Genomic DNA, 21,198 nt, shown 5'->3' on the forward strand with positions numbered 1-21,198 from the left:
TTCAACTTCCTCCCACTCTCTACTCTTTACAATGTATTTTCATTTAATGGACGGATACACAGGTTGATGACCTGTGAAGAATAAGGTAGATGTGTCCGCGAGTATGCAGGATGAATTCACTAGAGCATAAAGTGCTGAGCGGTATGTGCAGGAAGGCAGCTCAGAACTGTCAGTATGGTGGATCCCTTTACGGGTGCTCTCAGGTAAAAACTGTTGAAATTACTCATTATCCTTCCACAGTGGTGTCTGCGGTGTGTTCTGATGTAGACAACGGAGATGTCTTTCCTGACATTGCTTGCACTGCAGGCAGCAACAAAACTCATTTCTGCAGTGTTTCTCTTTAACCTCTTCTCTCCATTACCAAAATGAGGGATTTAGAGACTTTTTTTTCGCTTTGTGCATCAGAAAGCATTAAAAAAAAGGCTGTTATGCTTTTGCTTTTTTTTTTTTTCCATTTCTGCTGCATTTAAGAGAGAATATACCCATTAGCAATACTCACACAATATTTAATATAATGGCTAGCTTTTCTAATTGTGTGTCTCCTTAAGGGCAAAAACTTTCATTAAATCCATTTTTGTGCTAGCAGTACCACCCGCTGTTGGTCAGTGAAAGAAAAACTGCTTTTGAATGTCCTAACTCACAAAACAAGCACTAGTTTATAAAATTTCTCTGCTAGTGTCAAAAACATTAAGGCAGTTGACTTAGTGTAGTCCTTTTACCCATCGATTTAGTCAACGAAGAGTTACAAGGGCTTTCAGATCACAGCCATTTGATATTTTGGTATGCAGTGTAGTTCTTTGCAGATCAAACCAAAGAGGATAGACTGGGAGGGCGGGGCGTGTTTCAAATACATCTTCAGATCAGGATCAGAGCAAGAGGAGATTGCAATTAGCATGGATTAAAGGGTAGATTATAACAGGACTAATAAGAACATAAAGAGATTATTGTAGATGCTAGGAAAGAGTTATGGAGACATGGGATAGATGGACAGATATAGAGCATGCAGAGAGGGAGAGAGAGAAAAGCCACTGAGACCAGCCGATATGAGAGTGCAAGGCAAAGGTGTGCAAAGCAGATATGAGAGAGAGAGGAGAAGGGGAAAAGAGTACCCTGATAGAGCAAGAGATCCGAGAGCGCAAAGAGAAGGTAGAGGGACGTAATAGGAAGAAAGATAAAGCAAAAGAGGCCTCTGAGACCAGGAGATAAGAGAGAGCAAGGAAAAGGCGGGCAGTGTGAGGTAGAGAGGCCTAAATATGTTGGGGGGCAATAGAGATGGGAGAAACTGGGGAGGTTCACGTAGTGTTTTGATGGATAGGTGGTTAGAAAGAGGAGAAGAACTGAGACAATAGAAAGAGACAGGGGAGCCAGGCAAAGTCCCAGAAACACATTAATAGGAGCAAAGAAGAGAATACAAAGACACGCATGCACTTTTACAGATAAACGAAAGGATGAAGACAAAGAAAACGGCACACAAATACGCTCTCTGTTTCTCAGATATGCGCAGAAGCTCACAGTGCATTTATTCAATTCTCCATAGAGATCTCAGGGCATGGCTAATGTCCCCACAGCTTCTCCTCCAGAAAAAAAACAGAAAAAAAGAGGACAACAAAGAGCAAAAGTCAACAATGCCCTGACAAAGACGATTTGATCCATGACTTAGTGTGAAAGCTTTTTAAAACTAAAAGTGTTTGCATGTGTTTACTTTCTCCAGAACACTTTAAGTAAGAGCAGGGGCACATTTGTGTGTAAATGGGTATGCAGGATTTTGTTAGTGGTTCTTTTTCTTCAAAGACAAGTGTTTGGCAGCGTGCATAAGACATATTCTGGCCTTTAACTCTTTTTTTCTCAATAATACAGAAGCTGCTCTTGTTAGAGGAGAGAGAAGAAGAATATTGATTTACATTCACACCCCACAGAGATCAATGCAGACAGCAGAATAAAAGCGTATTCTCATCCATGCATGAGTTTGTACATACTGTGAAGCAGCTCTCTGACAGACACCTGTCAGTCAGCGGGGTCAGAGAAGAAATCGATAATGACCGCTCTTATAGCTGCAGTGACTCCAGTAAGGCACAAGCTAAAAGGTGACGCCTGAGACAGGTTTATGAGAAAGCCAAATAGGGTTATGAATGCCATTCTGGCATTTCAACTCAAACTGCCCACCTTTCTTAAAAGCCATTATCTCCTACACTGGGGATATGAGCAGCTGAGCATATCAAGTGCCATTTTGGATCCACTGACCTTTCAGTTCCTAGTCTGACTGGCAGGGGTGTGATCCCCTGATATGAACTGAGCGTGGCCCTGGTACTTGTGCCTAGTATGAGCAATTTTAATGGATATTATGGGTGTTATGGACTTTAAATGATTGTTGTCTCTGTACTTCAGACCAGTCTGGCATTACAATCAAACCACAGGCTCCTGAAATTTCTGCTTTTATATAAGGCAAACACTACACCTGTCTTTTTTTTTTCATTGCAAAAGGGCAATAATTGCAAAGTCTAATAGTCTAACAGATACAAAACTTTTTAAACACATTCAAAATATTAAGAATTTTAAGTATATTTTAGAAATGTTGGAACAAAAGCAGGTTTACTGCTCTGTAAATGGCCAGTTGCTTCACACTAAAAGTGAAATATTTTCCTATTCTTGTTTAATAAAGGATTTCAGCTGATTAACAGTTTGGGGTCTCTTTTGGCATATTTTTTCCTTTTATAATGCATCACTAGGTGACTAATAAATACAGCAGCCACAGCACCCAGATTCTTTTACTCTGAAGCCATATTGTTGCAGTGTGGTTTGTCTTTGTCTTACTGAAACAGCTAAGTTTCTAGTACATTTGATTCTAGAATATATTGGTATACAAAGAAGTTAATGGGCGACTCAGTGACTGCAAGATGTCCAGGTCCTGTCCTTGCAAAACAAGCCCAAATAATCACCCCTCCACCAGCATGGTTGACAGTTGGCGTGAGGTGTTTTTGCTGACGTGCTGTGTTTAGTTGTCACCAAGCATGGTGCTGTGCAACATCTCCATTGTGGTGCTGTCTGTCCAAAGATCATTGTTCCAGAAGTTTTGCAGGATTTTTTTTCAGATGCAACCTTGCTAACCTAAGCCATGCTGCCATGTTCTTGTTAGAGAGAAAAGGCTTTCTCCTGGCAACCCTTCCAAACAAACCTTACTTGTTCAGCTTTTTTCAAATTGTACTGTCATGAACTTTTCAGATGCTTACTGAGGCCTGACTGACTATATATTGATCAATATTAATGGCGCTTAATTAGTAATAGCTTTCAGCATTACACCTTGCTTGCAAAGATTAATCTAGGTTTTTTGAATTTTTAATATTATTTCTCAGTGTCAACATTTTAAATGTCTTTCAACTATTTGCAGTAATAGTTTTAAATTGTTGTTATTCATGTGTTATACATCACATTTACCGTTTTAGACACAAGACTGTCTCCGATGATGCCATTTGTAAATAGATATAACAATATATGAGTTTGGTTCTAGTCATAATATAAATATATTAAAAGGCTGCTATGGACCCGTTTGGTTCAGTGGCACTCATTCAGAATGATCAGATTACTTGCTAAAAGATCAATAGTTGTAAGACAAGGATCTCACACTTTCCTGATCTTTTTTTATCCACTTTCTTTCTTTTTCTTGCTGTCAATACTCTTATCTCAGTTCCCACTATGTGTCTTTTACTTCTTCTCTTCCTCTCTCATTCTTTGCTTTTACTGTCCACTGCTCATGTGTCTTTGCTTTGGGGAGTATGAGTCTCCACAAAATACAGCAGAAATGATGAAAATAAAGACATTAGCTTCTCTGGATAAGAGCAGGGATAAATATATGTGAGTGTGGCTGTAGGTGTGACTATGTGCCTGTTATGTGTGCTTTTGGGATAACAAATAGATAAACCCATCACAATAAGTACTGTTGTGTGGCTGTCCCCGAGGACAGAAGAGGAACACAGCCCCGGGCCTTATCAGTCTGTCATGTCTGATTCCTCATCTCCTGTGAACATTTAGCACTTTTGTTGGAGATTTTGCAACGAAGGAGAAAGTAAGGGTTGATGACGGCTGTAAGGAGTGACATGAGAATCATGACGCAAAGACAAACATTTTTAGCATGTGCGAGTGTTTATTTATTCGTCATTTTATTTTGGAGATCATCTCAGTTAATGTTAATCCAATACTTGGATCTCACTGACGTAGTTCAACTCTAATTTCTGGGTTATCATCTGGCACAGGTGTAAATGTGAGTTTGATTGGTTAACCCTGTGGCCTGTTTGGTGTGTTTCATGTTTCACAAAGCTTTTAGCTGGGATAAGCTCCAGGTTAGATAAGCATGTAAAAAGATGGATTGATAAACGCTTTTGTCTCTTGTTCTCTTGTGTTTTTTTTTTTAATGTTGTGAATGTGTTTTTCTTAACCACGGAAAAAATCTGCGCCTTAATTGTCGCCTGTGGTCTTCCAGGACGAGTGTTTCTGAGCTGGCTGGTGCATTCATTCATTTCTCTGAGTTTACCAGATTGCTAATTTGGCCACTCCAGATGTTTTTGCCATCTCGCTGAAAGGTTTACTTTGATTTTTCAGCTTAATGATGGTCTCCTTTCTTTGCATCGATAAATTATAATTAAGCCAAATTTTCATTTAATATGACACACAGAGGATTATCTACTACAAATCCGAAGAGAATGCAGCACATTTTTTTAATCACTTTTATATCACATTCAAAGCAGCTTTCCTGATGTTTTGATTCGGTCAGATGGAATTTCGAATACCCACATTGATGTTAATCATATTTATGTGGGAATTGTGATAGTTTGCACCTGCTTTTTAAACCCAGGACTTTTGTAGATGCAAACACATGGTCTCTGTTCTTCATATACTCAGAGACATGCTCTTGCACACACAAACATGCTGCTGAGCCTCATCTTGGCAGTGCCCTCTCTCTCTGCGGATCTCCGTATGAACTCCCTGCCAGTACGATTCTATCTCTCCTCCCTCACATCTTCATCCATCCATGCTGTCGTGCTCTCATCTCCCCCTCCGCCCTCTTCCTTTCGTTCTCCGCTCCTGAGTTGTTTGTTTTGGCACGGCCAAGTGAATCACACAGGAGAGTTTAACTGGCACAATACATAGCTCTCATTTCACCTGATGCCCTGCTGTTACTCCTACACATCTTCTCCTGTCTTCTCCTTTTCTCGACATACTCTGAAAAACAAATTATGAAATGGGCCAAGTGGACTTTTTTTCTGTGAAAGCAATTTTGTGCTCTCTCCTCACCTTTTGAAAAACCTGTGTTATTATATGGTAGGGAAAGTGAGAGGCCCAGCAATGAGTGTAAGGACTAGCCGGGTGATGGAGGAAATGCACTCGGAGGCTTGGTAATGTTTACCTGGTGTAGCCTAGGATTTATTTACATTTCCTTACAGACAACACAGGCACTGACTGATGTTGTGTGAGGGAATAAAAACATAACGATGATTAAAAAGAGTACAAGAAAAACAGAGTTATAGGTCTGTCCCATAGCTATGAGGAGCTGTCTAGAAAGTTAAACTACAAAGGGCAGTATTACACTCTCTTCCCTAAGGGACAACTTATTATTGTTAATATGTGGCCCACACAGAAGCCTCAACAATATACACAGTTTTGTGATATTCTGAGACTGCCATTAACCATAATGTTTAATTATTTTGTACTATTAACAGCTGCAGAAGAGCAAATAGCATCCATGTATCTACAGTATTATATGAATCATTAGCTTGCAGCTTTTTCTCCTTCTGATGAATTTATCTTCAGACACACTTCTTGTAAGCGTGTCTGGATGCAGTCCTTTGCATGTTTTGGTTTCTGTCACTTCTGCAGTGAACCTCTGTGACACCTACAACATAACCTATGCAAGGGGCCTTGTGGTCATCTCTTGACATTTCTTATGAGATGGCAGCTACTATGTTCTTTGGACTTTTTCTTTGGACTTGGACTTTTTTCTTTTTCCACTTCTTTGTACATTCCCTTACATCCATTCCGATAGTTTTAGCAATCTCCCTTCAGGAATTTGCTGACAGCTGATTAATGCTATGATTATTATTCCTTATATTGAGGCTGTGGCTGTTATTCTCTCACTGAGCCATTCAAAACTTGAGGAGAAAAAAGCAGACAGACATCCATAGGAGGAGGAATAGATGGTAGTAAACAGGCCAATCACAATACTTGCTGACTGTGTCAAAATTATTTGTACTTACATTTCTAGAAAGGTGTATTTCAGGTTACCACTCAGGGGTTGAGAAAGGTTTGCAGTCACAACCAGGGTCCTTCAGTTAATAAGTGATTAAATCTAACAGGCAAGTTAATATATATTACTGTCGAGTGAGTTAATATTATGTGTGCTGGAGGCTGGTGTTGCTTCTGGTGACAGCATGGAGATAAATGCTCAGTAACAAGAAAATAATGACATCCCACGGCACACTTGTACCTTCAACACATCCCTTTTCGTGAGCTCAATGAGTGTGATTGGTTACACCTGAGTTTGCTGAGTGTCTCGGCAAGCTGCTGCTTGATTGTCATATTGTATTTTTACTTTTTACTGATTATTGCACTGTAGAGCCTGGTGAGAAACAATATTCCATTGCAGTCTGTTTATATCTGAAAAACCATGCAAAATGACAGTGAGCCCTTTTGAGCCTTGAACCTTGAATCTTAAGTTCATGGTACAGACATAAAGTTGCTTTCTATTTAAGCACTAGCTAGCCACAAAACATTATTAAAATGACAGGTGATCAAATGCAACTTTTCGACCCCGGCAACAAGCATCACCAAACACAAACTGCTTCTGCACAGTTTGTCTGCTAGTAGCTACTACTGTATTTCCAAGGGAGAGAAAAACATATATGCCACACTGATAAATGGAGAAAGATGTTAGTAAGATGCAAAAGTTTTTTTAAAAGGTAAACCTTGCTCACTGCTCTTTGTATTATAATTTTATAATTTAAACCTAAATCTTACATTAAGTGTCCTCATTTGTTTTAGAGTTTACCTTAGTTTGGTTTTGGGGGAACCAAGGATGGATGTAACAAAGGGTTAAATGTAACAACATCCCCCTTCCTCCCTGATACTAAATTGTAGAGCATGGGTGGGAAACTCCAGGCCTCAAGGACCTGTGTCCTGCAGATTTTAAATATAACACCCTGGGTCAACACACCTGAATCAAATGATTAGTTCATTACCAGGTCTCTGGAGAACTTCAAAACATGTTGAGGAGGTAATTTAGCCATTTGAATCAGGTGTGTTGGATCAAGGACACATCTAAAACCTGCAGGACACCGGCCCACCACCCCTGTTGTAGAGCTTTATGAAGAAGTATTCAGATTTTATGGCAAAATCACAACTAAGAACTTTTTTTTATTCAAGTTTATATTTTGATTGTTACTGATACTGCTGAAACTGGAATTTTGTAACATTATTTTTTATTTCATGTCAAAATTTAAGAACTCTTACAAATATTATGTGAGATATAAGCGCTAGAACAAAAAAAAAATTTACTATAATCCCCGGACTCCCTTACATTATGCTCGCTAAATAATGTTTTAGGGAAGTTTGTTGCAAAACTTATTGAGGTAAATTAGTTTAGTCTTTTTCCCAGGTTGCATGAAAATACCGGGCTGTTTAGTCCAGGCAAAACTGGTCAGTTTGCAGTATTTTGATCATGTTTAAAATGATGTACTATGCTGAACTGGTTATACCTAGGGTACTGTTACTAGGTTACATCAAAGGCAGCAGACATCAGCTCATATATAAGATGATGATGCAGATTAGTTTCAGTCACTGAGTTCTACCTTTTATGCTAGCTTTATAGTGAGTAGAGGTTGGAAATCAGCTATGCTGTTTGGGTAGCATCTGCTTATATCTTACTGAATTCAGCTGGCTAAATTCATAAAGAGCAGTGAATATCAGAAGAGGAGCACAGATCACCTGATCAGAATCTCTACGCAAAGAAAACTAAAACAGATTATTATTTGCCTTATTTATAAGTAATTCTGCACCATGAATACATCATATGTCATCATTCTTTTATTACTAGATTGTATCTTCATGCCGTCACTGGAAGCAACACTAGGCTCCAGCATGCAAAAAAATTGACTGATCCAGTAGTAATATGGATTAACCTATGTGTCAGATTTAATCACTCATTAATTACATTAACTCCAGGTCATTTCAGCCTACTCTAACCCCTACCCATGGCCTGCATTCAGTATTCATTCTGAACAATTTGCTATAAGCATAAGTCTCTTTAAAAAAAAATGGATGTATAATGAACAGCAACTTACTACAAAACAACACATCTCTGTGAGTTCATGTTCTGCTAGTTCGACAGGAGTTTGTGAACATACTCCTGCTCGCTTACAGTCACTTTTATTTCACTTGTGGATGAAGCATTTTTGTCATCGACTTCAGTGAAATATAACCTCAAGTTCCCTGCTCTCTGTGCGTGTGTGTGTGTGTGTGCGTGTGTGTGTGTGTCGGACCTCAGCAGAATAGCGAGTCAGAAAAGAAAAATCACTATTCTGAACCAAGCTTTAAATGCAGCACCCACAGCACAACCATACTGTGCATAATCAGACATAATTACTGGCTAACCTTCCATTATCAGCACAATAACAGTAATTTTAAGTCCTACTTACAGTGATAAATTAGCAGCCAGTACATGTGTGTATTTATGCATGTTTTGTGTTTATAGAGAGTCCAAGCCTACATTAGGCATGGGCCCGAGATACTTTTTCTCCTTTTATGTCTTTTTTGTGCTGTAGAAAGAGGATTGTGAACACATTGTTATTGAATACAGGCAGTTCCTTTGTTCTTGCAGTCATAAGTTTTTCCCTAATGCTTAACAACTTTTACTCTGCAGTTATACAAGAGCTAGAAGGAACATCCCTTCGTCTTTAATTATGTGTTTAAAGTAGTCACCCAAGGTTTTATGGGGCCTTAGAATTTTGATTTGCGTCCCCATCACCCACCACTCACCTCAGCACCACCAGTATTAGCTATAGATTGTCCATGGTTGATTGTTTATGCATTGTACAAGAAATACAATCATTATCATGGCGTGTGTGTGCTGGAAAGAGATCAAATAAACCAGCAGAGAGTGCATTTACAAAACAAGTTATCTATTTTAATTGGTTTTGTAATGTGCTAATGTGCAAAGGGACACAAAAATCACGCAGTTTTATAAAGACCCAGATTTTATTTTCTTATAATGTAAGAACAGAAAATATTTTATAAATTAAATCTTAACTTAAATAAGAAATAATTGAAATACAAAATATTCATTAAGAAAGTTTTTATTTACAGAGAACAATTGGTCTACAAAAGAAGTACCTGCCCTGTCATATTAGAAGCTAATGTGTCTGTCAACAGCAAAACTCCCTCACAGGTTTGTACATGCTGACCTGGGGGAAATGATGCTTTGTCAAAAACTCACACATCAGCTGAAGAAGCACTTTGTGAAGCGTCATGAGCTGATGTTATTGCCGGCGTTGTTGTGTTCTAAAATATATCCATTGGGGAAATATTGCTGGGGAGTCAGTTGATGAATGAGGATGAGCTTATAGCAAATTCAGATATCTCAGAGAAATAATAAGCAACACAACAACGCTGAAAGTGGGTCTAATTAAATAAAACAACTAGCTAATTGAGGTGTAACAATGTCGGAATATAACCACAAAGTTATGTGCGTTATGTACGGCTGTTATCAGAGTCAAGTCTGTGAATAGTATGTCTGTTTCATAACGAGACAAAGGTGCTAGGACATGTTCAGGATCCAGTGATTGAGCCTAGACCCTTAGTTCAGGAAATCGTGGTTACATTTCATGACAGAAAAAGTAATTCGATAGTTATTTTACACAGAAGAAAATCTTTAACACAAATGAATGTGTTTTAGGTTTATGCCTTGGCTGCCCTAAAATAATAGCACTGATAATTACCAAAATAAATTTTTGTGTGTGTGTGTGTGTGTAATGGTTCATCCACTAGCATGTGCAAGCTCTTTAACTGAAATTATGTTTTTAGTGATAAAATATAATTATTGCTGTTATCCACAAATTTTCAAATTAACAGTTTTACGAAAAAAGCAGAGAAAATAATAAGGTACAATATTATTGTTTGATTAAGATGCCAAATTACAGTTACAGTTACAAGTTGTAGTGGATGAACATTAGGCTTTATCAGTTTCTGACTTCTCAGATAGGTCCAGTGTGCCTGCTCAAATTTAGGTATAAAAATGTGAATTCAGTTTGTTATTGGCCTGATAAATAACAGTACAACTTTTAGTTTGAAACAGGTTTTAGACAATTAAAAATATATATTTATGTTTTCTTTTTTTTATGACACTATAACTTCTTTTTGGTTTCAATTTTTAAGTTACTGATACTGTGAACAAAAACAACAACAACAAAAAGTCTGTGTGTCTGAAAGCAGTACTTGATACTAGTACTGGGTTGTTTGTTAGATGGGTGCCATCTGTGATAACCACTGACCTTAATGTGAGACTATGAGGTCTAACTTTGACTTAAATTCAAACTTAGCCTCTCTGTTGTATAAAAATACGACAATACACACACACAAACACACACACACGAATTGAGAGGATTGTGAAGTCTCTTGAGGAGGCACTGTTAATCCTATTGACAATGGCTTGTCTGAACAGTAGCTTGAAGAGAGATGAGGCTAATTCTCTTTATGAAGGCAGTAACCCCACAGGTCACCAAACCAAACACGTAACCATTTAGACACACAATAGAAACACGTCTGTTTCTTCTTCCTGGAGTTTAGCCCCTAGTCCCACCCAAAAAAAAAAAAAAAATCAAAAGTGTAATAATACAGTATATCACACCTCTCAATGCAATTGTGCTGCATCAAAAGTCTGCTTCAATTCCCTTCTGTAAAAAATGGGGCTCGGGAGATTTCATTGTCTCTAAAGAAATTTGACAAAATGATATTGACAATGCGGCGTATTTTCCCGGAATAAAGAGGGAAACGTAATATTGTTTCATTCTCTCTTGCTGTTATTGTGATATATTGCCAGCCACCGAAATATTTACACCTATCTCTCTGCCTAGTTACTGTCCCATGCCAGAATACATTATCCATGGAAAAGAAAACAATATTACATTTCTTATTGAAAAGCAGCGATCCTTCACCTTTTATCCACTCATTAAAAATCACACACACACACACACGAACCCACACACATGAAAGGGCACATACAAACACAAAGAGGTGTTTGTGTGTCCGCACATGTGGTTTTGAAGTACCGACACTCACTCCAACAATTACACGCAGTGGTTTGCACATAGAAAAGATAAATGTACGCAACAGCGCTGAAGCTGTTTTAATAGATCTGTAAAAGCACAGGTGTGATGTGTGACTAAGTGTGCCTTCCGGTCTCAAAGGCATTTACCATCCAGCTGCATAAAACATGTTGAGCAAATGAATTATATTCACCGCGCAGCTGCCAATTGTCACTATAATTCACATGGATGCAAAAAAAGAGCCACAGACAGTTAAAATTTTGAACAGTCAATCACCTGTAATGGGAGTGTCTTTGGGCACTCTAGCAGCACAACTTAATCGCCTTTAGAAAAAGATGTTTTCATCTGTTTTGTGCACTTCTCTGTGAGGGTCACATTGACATGTTCTCCATTTCGGAAATAACCTATAGGCTTGTTTTCTGGGTGTTTGTCTTCTGTCCCCAGACGGGACACCCTACACGTGGTGGGTTGGCCGAGGGAACGAGAAACACTTCTACTGGGGCGGATCGGGGCCTGGCATCCAGAAATGTGCCTGTGGCATCGACAGGAACTGCACCGACCCCAAGTACGACTGCAACTGTGATGCTGATGTCAAACAATGGTGAGTCAGACTTTAAAGTTCACTGTTTCAGTTCTACAATTACAGAGCCATTTTTAAGTAGTTTTCAGGCTACTAAGTAGCTCTTTTTTTGTATTACATGAATACTACATGTGTCATGGGAAAGCTTTTTCCTGCATTATGCATTAGCTTTTATCCATCAAGCTTCTTGGAGACCATCTTGTGCAGCTAAAGTCTTCATTTTTACCCACTGCAAACTACTTTAATCTTCCTAATAACCAGGATACCACTTTTATGATAATAAGCTGAATGCATGTGTCGTAGAGTGGAAAGCTAACGCTACAGTTACTAATGAGTGGAGAATTCAGTGGTGACTTTTTTTTTTCTTTTTGCCCACCTAGATAAAAATGATTCTGTCACTTATTATCACTGGGCCTTTGCTATAAAAACAAGGAAGTTTCACAGGGTTATGTACATACATACCACGCTCATTGGCACTTCAGTAAAGAAGAGGAGTGTTTGTTATTCCATTAACTCACCCACAGATTTTCTCACCAGGGCAGATGAATTCCTCAGACATACCTCAGACATTTAACTGCTTCTAAAATAATTGCAGTTTATATGAAATTGTAAAGGTCAGTTTGTCTATTAACTGCTTGTTATGTTTAATAAGTGCATGTTTGGTAGTATAGAATTTCATTTTGGTTGACATTCACAAGGCCTCCTACAAACAATGTCTTACCTGAAAGACCGTCGATTCTTTTTATTTTTCTTACCACATAAGCTGAACCCAAAAATGAAAAACCCACGGATTATTTACATTTTTTTTATTTATTAAATTTTTGATAGCACTAAATTCGTCACTTATGCTAATGCAGCATTTGCATTAAGCTGACAGTGCCGAATCCGCCTTAACTGGACAGTCTGGCGATGTGTCAAACTTCAAAGGCTGAAGTGACTGAATGATGAATGCGCCTATCAGTGATGTGTTTATTTAAGAGGGATGCTTACATCCAGAACCAACAGTTTGCGTTTTAAAGCTCTTTTAGCCAGCTGATGGATATTCTCATTAAAAGGAGTTGCATCGCTGTTTGTGAGTGTGTATATGCGTGTGCCTCCTCTTTGAGAGTAATTACTGAGCGTTAGCAAGAAGAAGAGATTTAATTTGCTTTCATGTCTCCCTCCTCATCTCTAAAACTGATGAGATTACAAATAAATTTTACAGTGCCTTGTTCTCTCTGTTAATATTGTACGCATCAGTGTCTTATTGTTTGGCTAAGTTAGCTTTGAAATTTTACCAACTGTTTGCACTCATTACCCATACTTTTGGCAGCACATAGAAATGCGCAAGTGTCTATCCACACATGCTTACTCAGATGCACACGTCCCTGCACGCTGTCTTTAATTAGAGTTCTCATTAGAGTTCCAGAATGCATTGGTCAGCACAGAAATGAAATTAAAATATGGTATCAAAGACAGACGGAACACATGAAAACATAATCCCTGCAGCCACATCTGTTTGCTGGCGAGGAAGCATTACCAAAAAAACCCTCTAATATTGTACAGGAAGTCTACAGTGCTGTCTGACATGTAGGTGTGCACTTTTTCACATCAATAAACATGCAAGGACATAAGCAGAGTCTTAGAAGAAAAAAAGCAAACAGCTCAGAAGCCTGAAGAAGAGAAAGGCCGGGTTGGCTGGGTTGCAGTTTGCAAAAACACTCGGAAAAAACTGAACAGAAAAGAGGAAAGATTATCCTCTATCAAAGCAATTAAAAGAGAATATGTGGTGAAAAACAGCAAAACCTAATGTACAACATGCAGGGCGTTAATGGAACTAGGGCACTTGAATTTGTTGATAATTTTACTATAGCAACAGGGTGAATACAGATACAGACATGCTCAGTTTCAGCAACTAAATCCTGAGGTGACATGACCTTATTGTGACTGAGCAGACTGGCTAAAGACAAGAAGAAAGAGCTGAAGGCGTCTGCAGACGGTCCTCAAAGAGGATCACCTGGCTAGATCTAAAGACATCTATCGATGTCTAAAGGGTGAATCTTGAAATTGATCTGTGTTAAACACGGCACACCTGTGCAGTTGTTACTACATTGATGTAAACCTACTCAAATTAAAAGTGAGACTTGATTCATTAGAGGTAATTGGATCAGACCCTAAATGGTGTTTAACCTGCTAGCTATCTAACACAAAGCCTGTGTGATGTCTCATTGCACCGACGTGAAAATAGAGCAGGTAATTCTCTGGTGAATTCACACTGTGTGAGTGAACTCCTTGTACGCAGCCTCCCTTACGCTCCCTTGTCTAAACCACATAACGTGTACTGAGGTGTGAACATATCTGAAAGTGACTATTTCATGTGTGCTACATGTAAAAAAGACCAAAGTGACAGTCTTGATACTGTTTGGAGGTTTACTAATAGGCTCAGTTAAAAGTATTCTTTAAGTAGTAACCAGTACTACAGCTGGTACAGCATCTAACAGCATAAACAAAAGAAAATCTTCATGCCTGTGGATATGAACACTCCTATGTGTATAAACAACTGCTATACCTTTTGTGAGATTATTATGTACTTTATATAATTTACCGTATCCTGATGTTTTTCTGAATAGATTTCTTTTTATATTTAGCTTTTCCCTTCTTCATTTCATACTCAAAATCACTTACCTGAGATGTGTCACCTCAACGCTAAGGAATTGTTTATGGAAAATCATATTGACACATTTGTGAATAGTGTCAGGCAGATATTTCCGCAGTTATTTCATTGTTTGATTTTTTTTTATTGTGCTCTTAATAAACTCTAAATTGAACTGAATAGAAAAATGTTTCTTTCACAGCAAAAGATATAGCAAGGTGAAAAGACCATAATTCCTCAACCTCTATGATTTTTTTCCAAATCATCCAATAGGAGAGAGGATTCTGGTCTCCTGGTTTATCAAGAACACCTGCCAGTCAGCCAGGTCGTGGTGGGCGACACCAACAGGTCAGGATCTGAGGCCAAGCTAACTGTTGGACCACTCCGTTGTCAAGGAGACAGTAAGTGTTGTGTCATTTAAAATAAAGTTAATGTACTTTGGTGTGGAGCACGTGGATGGCGCCAAAACAGCTGCCTTTACTCGTCTGAGTGACAGACAGCTGGAAAACCATTCCAGCATCATGAATGAGTATTTACTTGGTCCAAAAATCAAACTCATAACTGCTGACATAAAAGGGGTTGAATGGGCTGTGTGTGTGAGGCACTGGGGGACTTCAAGGTGTTGAAAGTTCAGGTAATGAGTTCAGATAAGCAGATACACAGAAAATTAATTGGAAATAAGTAAATAGTTTGTTTTCTCCCCATAAACTACATTTATGGGGGGAAAAAACATTGGGAATGCATCAGTGATATCATTGATATTTCACTATTTTCTCACATTTTACACCAGCTTGTCGAGAAAATTCATTTTTCATCAAATAATTGATAAAGGAAATAATTATTACAGCTCTTATCCAACATATGGCAGCCAACAAGTGGTTTCAGTCAACTTTTTATTTAGTTTAATATTTGTTACTGATTTATAATGAGGAAGGCTGTGCTATTATATTCAGAAAACAGCATGATTAAGATTGTTTTAGCAGCAATGTAGGTAATTTCAGGCTAATCCACAGTATTTTGGAACAGACAGCAGAGCTCCATAGAAAGGCACCGAGGTGTACTCTGATTCCAGAGAAACTAAAGGGTTAATAGAGTATCCAGGAGCTAAATCACACTGTACAGGTGAGTCATCTGTAAGGTTGTAAAATGAACTTTAAACTCAAGAGGAGCCTACACAGGATGGGGAAAGCAGGCGTGAGTTTTTTGGAGTCACCGCAGGCTTAAAATGAGCCTTTGAGTGAAGCACAAGGACGGCTGTTGCAGCAGACTAAATGAAAAAGCAATATGAGCAATAATGACCATCTCCAGGTCGACTGCCGAAAGGAAGTGATTTTATTTTCTCAAAAATTCACAGCTGGTTGCTGAAGAATGGCTGCATAACCTTTGTGAAGGGCTCATGAAAGGTTGAATCAATTCCTCTTTTGACACTGTACGTAACTTCTGAAGAGTTTGTGTGCTTGTTTCTTTATTTGATGTTAAGCAGTATGACATTTTTAGATAGACAGTTAATGGTACTCCAGCAGACCTTACACTGGAATAGATACATATTCAAATTATAGAGATCCCATTGTGCTTAAAACAAATGCCACCAGGCTGTACATGATATTAGCAGATGAAGCTTGTCTAATGAAGATACAGATTGCACTATTATTTGCAGAAACGTCAACGCAGGGATAAAGGGGGTAGCGCCAGTATTGCCTGGTGAATGGAACGAAACAACTCAAAACAAATAAGATCGCTTGTCCTTGTCTTTTCCGCTGAATCGGCCTGAAACCAGATTGAAACATTTAAATTCAAACAAGTGTGAATGAATTAGCTTTCAGAAAATTGCATTTTCCTGTAGCAACTGGTGAAGTGGCAGGTGATTGACACAATGTGGAGCAACATTTTTAAGGTATGCCCTGTGGCCTACAGCCTTTCTCAATCCCGCCTTTCTTGTGGCAATTTCTGTAATAGGTGGAAATGACTCATAAAAAGCCAGCCAGTGGCAGCCGCCGTCATCACTGTTGATGTATTCACTTACTTTATGAAAGAGAGGAAAAGTGAAAGGTTTGTGTAGTAGTAGCGAGCAAAGTGCCAGGAAACTTAGATTGATAGCTGGCTACCTTTATACACTCACGGTTAAATTACTACCTGAATTGGCTATTTTAAGTGGCAGGTGCAATGTGTGCAATTCACCGGAGCTGCAGTTCAGCACAACAGCTATATTTGTTTAAGGCTGATAGAACCTGAGAGAAATTCGAGGGGTCAGTAATGGGTTTATACAGTCACCTAAAAGCAAGCAAAAAAAAAAAAAGTGACACTGTGGTGCAGTCACACAGTATATAGGGAGCTTTATTTAACCATAACAAATTAAACGAATGGTAACTCACACAAACATCAAAAATCAGTATGACAGGAAGGGCACTTTGTTCGTCATTATCTTTGGCTTCCTCATGTGGAAGAAATATTTGCCATTTCTTCATCCTGAACCCCAGTGGAAATTAAGCATTATCAGTGTGTCTTTGACTGTACAATACATCCATTGTCAGTCAAACTTTTGCAAAGTACCAAACCCTTTTTTGACTGTTTGCTGCTGATGGTTTGAATAAGGTCTTAATTAAAAACTATCTTCAGAGAGAACAAGAGAAAACACTTCATGCATAGCGGAGTACAATTGAGCACATTGTCATTCTGGGTTTGCACTTGAGTCTGAAAATAGCACATTGCTTATTCTCGCAGTGTGCAAATCATTCACAGAACCTGTTGTTTTATCTTGATTGTCTTTCTATTTTGGAATCTTTCTTTATCTGCCTCTGCATATGTGTGTTTTTGTGCGTGAACGCACTTGCATTTTGTGCTAATGTGTATGTGTGTGGTGAGATAAATGCATCTGAACTCCGTTCAAAGCCTTTTCATCTAAGCACTCATCCTTTTATTCCCTTCAGTCAACTCCCGGTAGTTTAGGTTGTTTCTCAGGTAAACATCAGGTGTCAGATCTAGCAGAACACTCACACATACACACAAACACACAAACTGAGAGGCACTTTAATCCTTGCTGTTTCTCTTCCTGTCTGTGCTTCTAATCAGTGTTGGCGCACTGCTCTCATTGGGACTTTGGGTCAGTTGGAAGATACACACAGATCGTGCAGAACTATGATATTGACCACTTCCCTTTTCATGCAACCTGGGCCAGTTCACTTTGTCCGCATCTTACCTGCGATATGTGACTCCTGTAGCATGTACAGAGTTTCTGTCAGATCAGCACGGATCAACTGCGCGGTATAGCTGTGATGCAGCTGTTTGCTCGGTAAATTCAGAGGTGCTGTAACATAGTGGGCTTCAAGATAAACTTAGAAAAGTTAAATGGATAATGGAAATCGTATTCTAATGGTGTAAGCTTTCACTACATTAAGGCTTAGCTGTCATTATGAGAGGATATTCAGTGGCTTTAGCCACCTTGATCCCTGCGAGCCAGCAGGCTCTTCTTGCCAGTCAGCTTGAGGCCTCTTGTCAGCTTGTTGAGATCTGCCACTGCCTTATTTCACAAACGCACATCTGATGTATTTTATCTTTATGGTATGACCAGTTTGTGATACTGGCCTAAATAAAATACTAAATAAATTGATTCAAACCATCATACTGTAATACGATACTGATTTTTATTTGCATATGTGCATTTTTTTGGGCTATGTGCCTTTATTCTGAGATTCCCCCACTCTTCCATGTACACAGCTGTGTGTTAGGCATCAAGAGCCAAACACAAATAGAGCACTTGACTTTGATAAGGCTGGGTACTTCATGAAAGGAAAAGTTGGGGTTGCAAAGCAGCTTGCAAAAGCAGCAGCACCTGTTGACAGGTTAAGGCAACTTTAAAAGCATATCCTACAATCTGTCACATGTGTACCACTAAAACCATTTAGTGGCCCCTTGTACAACCTTTTTGGAGGAACCCAAGGAGTAATTTTGTTTTTTTAATATGCCCCAGGTCTGTATTGTGACCTGAACATGAAGCAGAAAACTGTAAAAAGCAAGCGTATCTTTTTTTTTTCTTTAGCGCAGAACAAATGAACCAATCTACGAGTTTAAAAGCAACCTTAATTTCATTCCACTTTTCTAAATGTATTATCCGCTGAGCAATTCAAAACAGAATGAACTCCTCAATTATGTTATATCTGAGAGATTGCTTCTGTCACTTCCAACTTCTCTTGTTTTTTTTTCTGTCGCCTAAGGAAAAATACATTAACATACTAAGAAAGGAAACTAATATTGGTATCTGTGCTGTAATGTAACAAAGCACCAAAGTGGTTTTGGGGGAAATAATATCCTTTAGAGAGAAAAAGTAAAAATGGATTTAATCTTTAGTGCAAGACAGCATGATCATTGCACTAATAATTCTTCATAAAATGTCTATTGACTGCTCATTTTTCAAACTAAAGGAAATAAAAGAATGGAGCTATGCTATCTCAGTGGGCTGTGCTTTAGAGATAGTGCTGGATTTAAAACTACAAAGGAATTTAGCCAAGTATACCACAGATATCAAGTATGCCTCAGTTAAACATCATGCACTGGAGATTTCGCTGTCATTTTTATCTCTAACAGCCCGTCCTCCGGCAGACAGGAAGTGGCCTGGTTCTGTCGAGGGTGCAGAACATGACAGAACACCTGCCCTTCTTTCTCCCTGGTGTCACACCCATTATGGTCCCTTCATCAACAACCCGTTGCCACTCACTAATGTCCCTTCATCGCCGAGCTGCCAACATACAAACAAACCATGATTTAATGACCCATGACATCACATCTGTTTGTGTGTGGGGGTCTGAAAGTGTGGCAAACACAATTAATAAAGATGGATTCTTCTGTCACTTGGACGGCGCAGTACTCTCTTTGTCTTCCTTGTTATCACCGCATGTGTCTTTGTGGGCGCCCAAGACAAAGTGAGACATCTTCTTTTATATTGAGTGACCAAATTAACAACCTTTACAATGAAGATGACTTTGAGGTATGTTTGCCATAGTGCCGGCCAAGACACTGGAACATAGAGCATACATTATACATTGGCCCATTAAGGCATATTAAATGTATATTAAAAATTTCACACGTGAATAGGTCCCGCTCATATGATTGATGCTTCTCATACTGTGCATGGAGCTATGTCTCAGTAAGAGCAATGATGATTGGCTGCCATGTAATGGGTTTTCATAGGCAAATGACTAATGTCTTGAGCAGTCAGAAAAAGTTTTAGCAAGGAGGTACTTATGTGTCTGTGTGGAAGCACAAAGACACACTTTTGTGTGTGCATTTGTTTCTTTTTTTGTGGTACGCACAGGAGCAAGTTAGAGTGGACTTTCTCTCTCTCTCTGTCTCCGTTTGTGTGTGTGTGTGTGTGTGTGTGTGTGTGTGTGTGTGTGTGTGTGTGTGTGTGTGTGTGTGTGTGTGTGTGTGTGTGTGTGTGTGTGTGTGTGTGTGTGTGTTAGCTCTGGCATTAATGAAGCCCATTTCCACGGCTAGTTTAATGGCAGCCTATACAGTCAGAGGGAGACAGAGAGAAATTAGTTCCATTTATTGATGTTAAAAGGGTTTGGACATTTTAATAGATGGAAATTAAAATAAAAGATAGCAAGTGAAGCAAAGCAGCATATGTATTCTGCTATTATGATCTCACGCACCTGCTATGAGACACGCTTGGCCTCATGACTGACCACAAATGAAAGCTTACACAAGTCACCTATTATAGTTCAAAACTAATTAAGGGCTCCGTCACCATTCTTCACTGTTCGTGTGCCAGGGCATCGGTAACTGAGGCCATTCAACATTTGAAACAGTGAAATATCTGTTCATGTGTGTCCATCAGTCAAACAATTTTGAGTGTCAAGGCACGGTGCACTTTTTAAATTTTTAATCAAATTTACAGCCATTAAAAACCATTTCACAGCCCAGTATATTGAGAAAAAGTGAAGGGGCCTAACTACTTTCTCAGTTCATTTCAAATAACATTATTCGTCCCAGTCAGCACTTTGAACTTTGTTTTATTCAGATGATATGATTTTATATACGCCTCCCCATTCCAAGCTCCAAAGCATTTTCTTCTGCCTCTCCTTGTCCATAACTTAAGCTCAACAGGAAATTGTTATTGAAGGTTCATACACAACTTATGGACTTACATAATGTCTACACTACTGCTGGGATATTCTGTACTTTCATTCCCCATTATTACTTTAGCAACAAAACCCTGTATATCAATGCACAGTAAAATTGTATTTTTATAATTGCTCTCTACATCAAAAGACTTTCTTACTGATTTCATACAAATATTGGCAGAAATTCAGAAATTTCTCCACAGTTTCTGCAGGATGCCAGTTTAACCTTTTCTTTTATATAGGAATATAACCAGAATGTAACAAGTTGGGAAGCTGCTGAGATGCAAAGAGGCACTGACTAAGTCAGATTGCAACATGCTGGGAATCTGTCTGCATTTCTAAATTAGCGATTATTTGCAAACCTTCACCAATATGTCTGAGACCGATTACTCAGTGTTAGTCGAACCACAGGGTTTGAAGACAGGTTGCCTCCTGCCAATCACCAGGAGGTCGAGGGTGTTGCGCACTAAATTTCAATGCAATCACCAATTTTTCCTATTTGCAAGGAGGCTGCCGTCTTATTTATGTATGTGACTGAGCTTTTGGCGAGAATGTTATCTG

The 21,198-nt window shown here is 38.8% G+C and overlaps 1 protein-coding gene across 1 annotated transcript in view; it reads left to right on the plus strand.

The window, feature by feature from the left end:
- Positions 1 to 21,198, plus strand: part of cntnap2a (contactin associated protein 2a) — a 359,863-nt gene that overhangs the window by 282,051 nt on the left and 56,614 nt on the right. Inside the window, exons 16-17 of the mRNA XM_039617641.1 lie at positions 11,751 to 11,907; positions 14,792 to 14,919. Of these exons, the coding sequence (XP_039473575.1) occupies positions 11,751 to 11,907; positions 14,792 to 14,919 (285 nt within the window). The remainder of the gene's footprint in view (positions 1 to 11,750; positions 11,908 to 14,791; positions 14,920 to 21,198) is intronic.

This window comes from Oreochromis aureus, linkage group 9 (genome assembly GCF_013358895.1).
Source record: "Oreochromis aureus strain Israel breed Guangdong linkage group 9, ZZ_aureus, whole genome shotgun sequence".
In the NCBI taxonomy this organism is placed as follows: domain Eukaryota; kingdom Metazoa; phylum Chordata; class Actinopteri; order Cichliformes; family Cichlidae; genus Oreochromis; species Oreochromis aureus.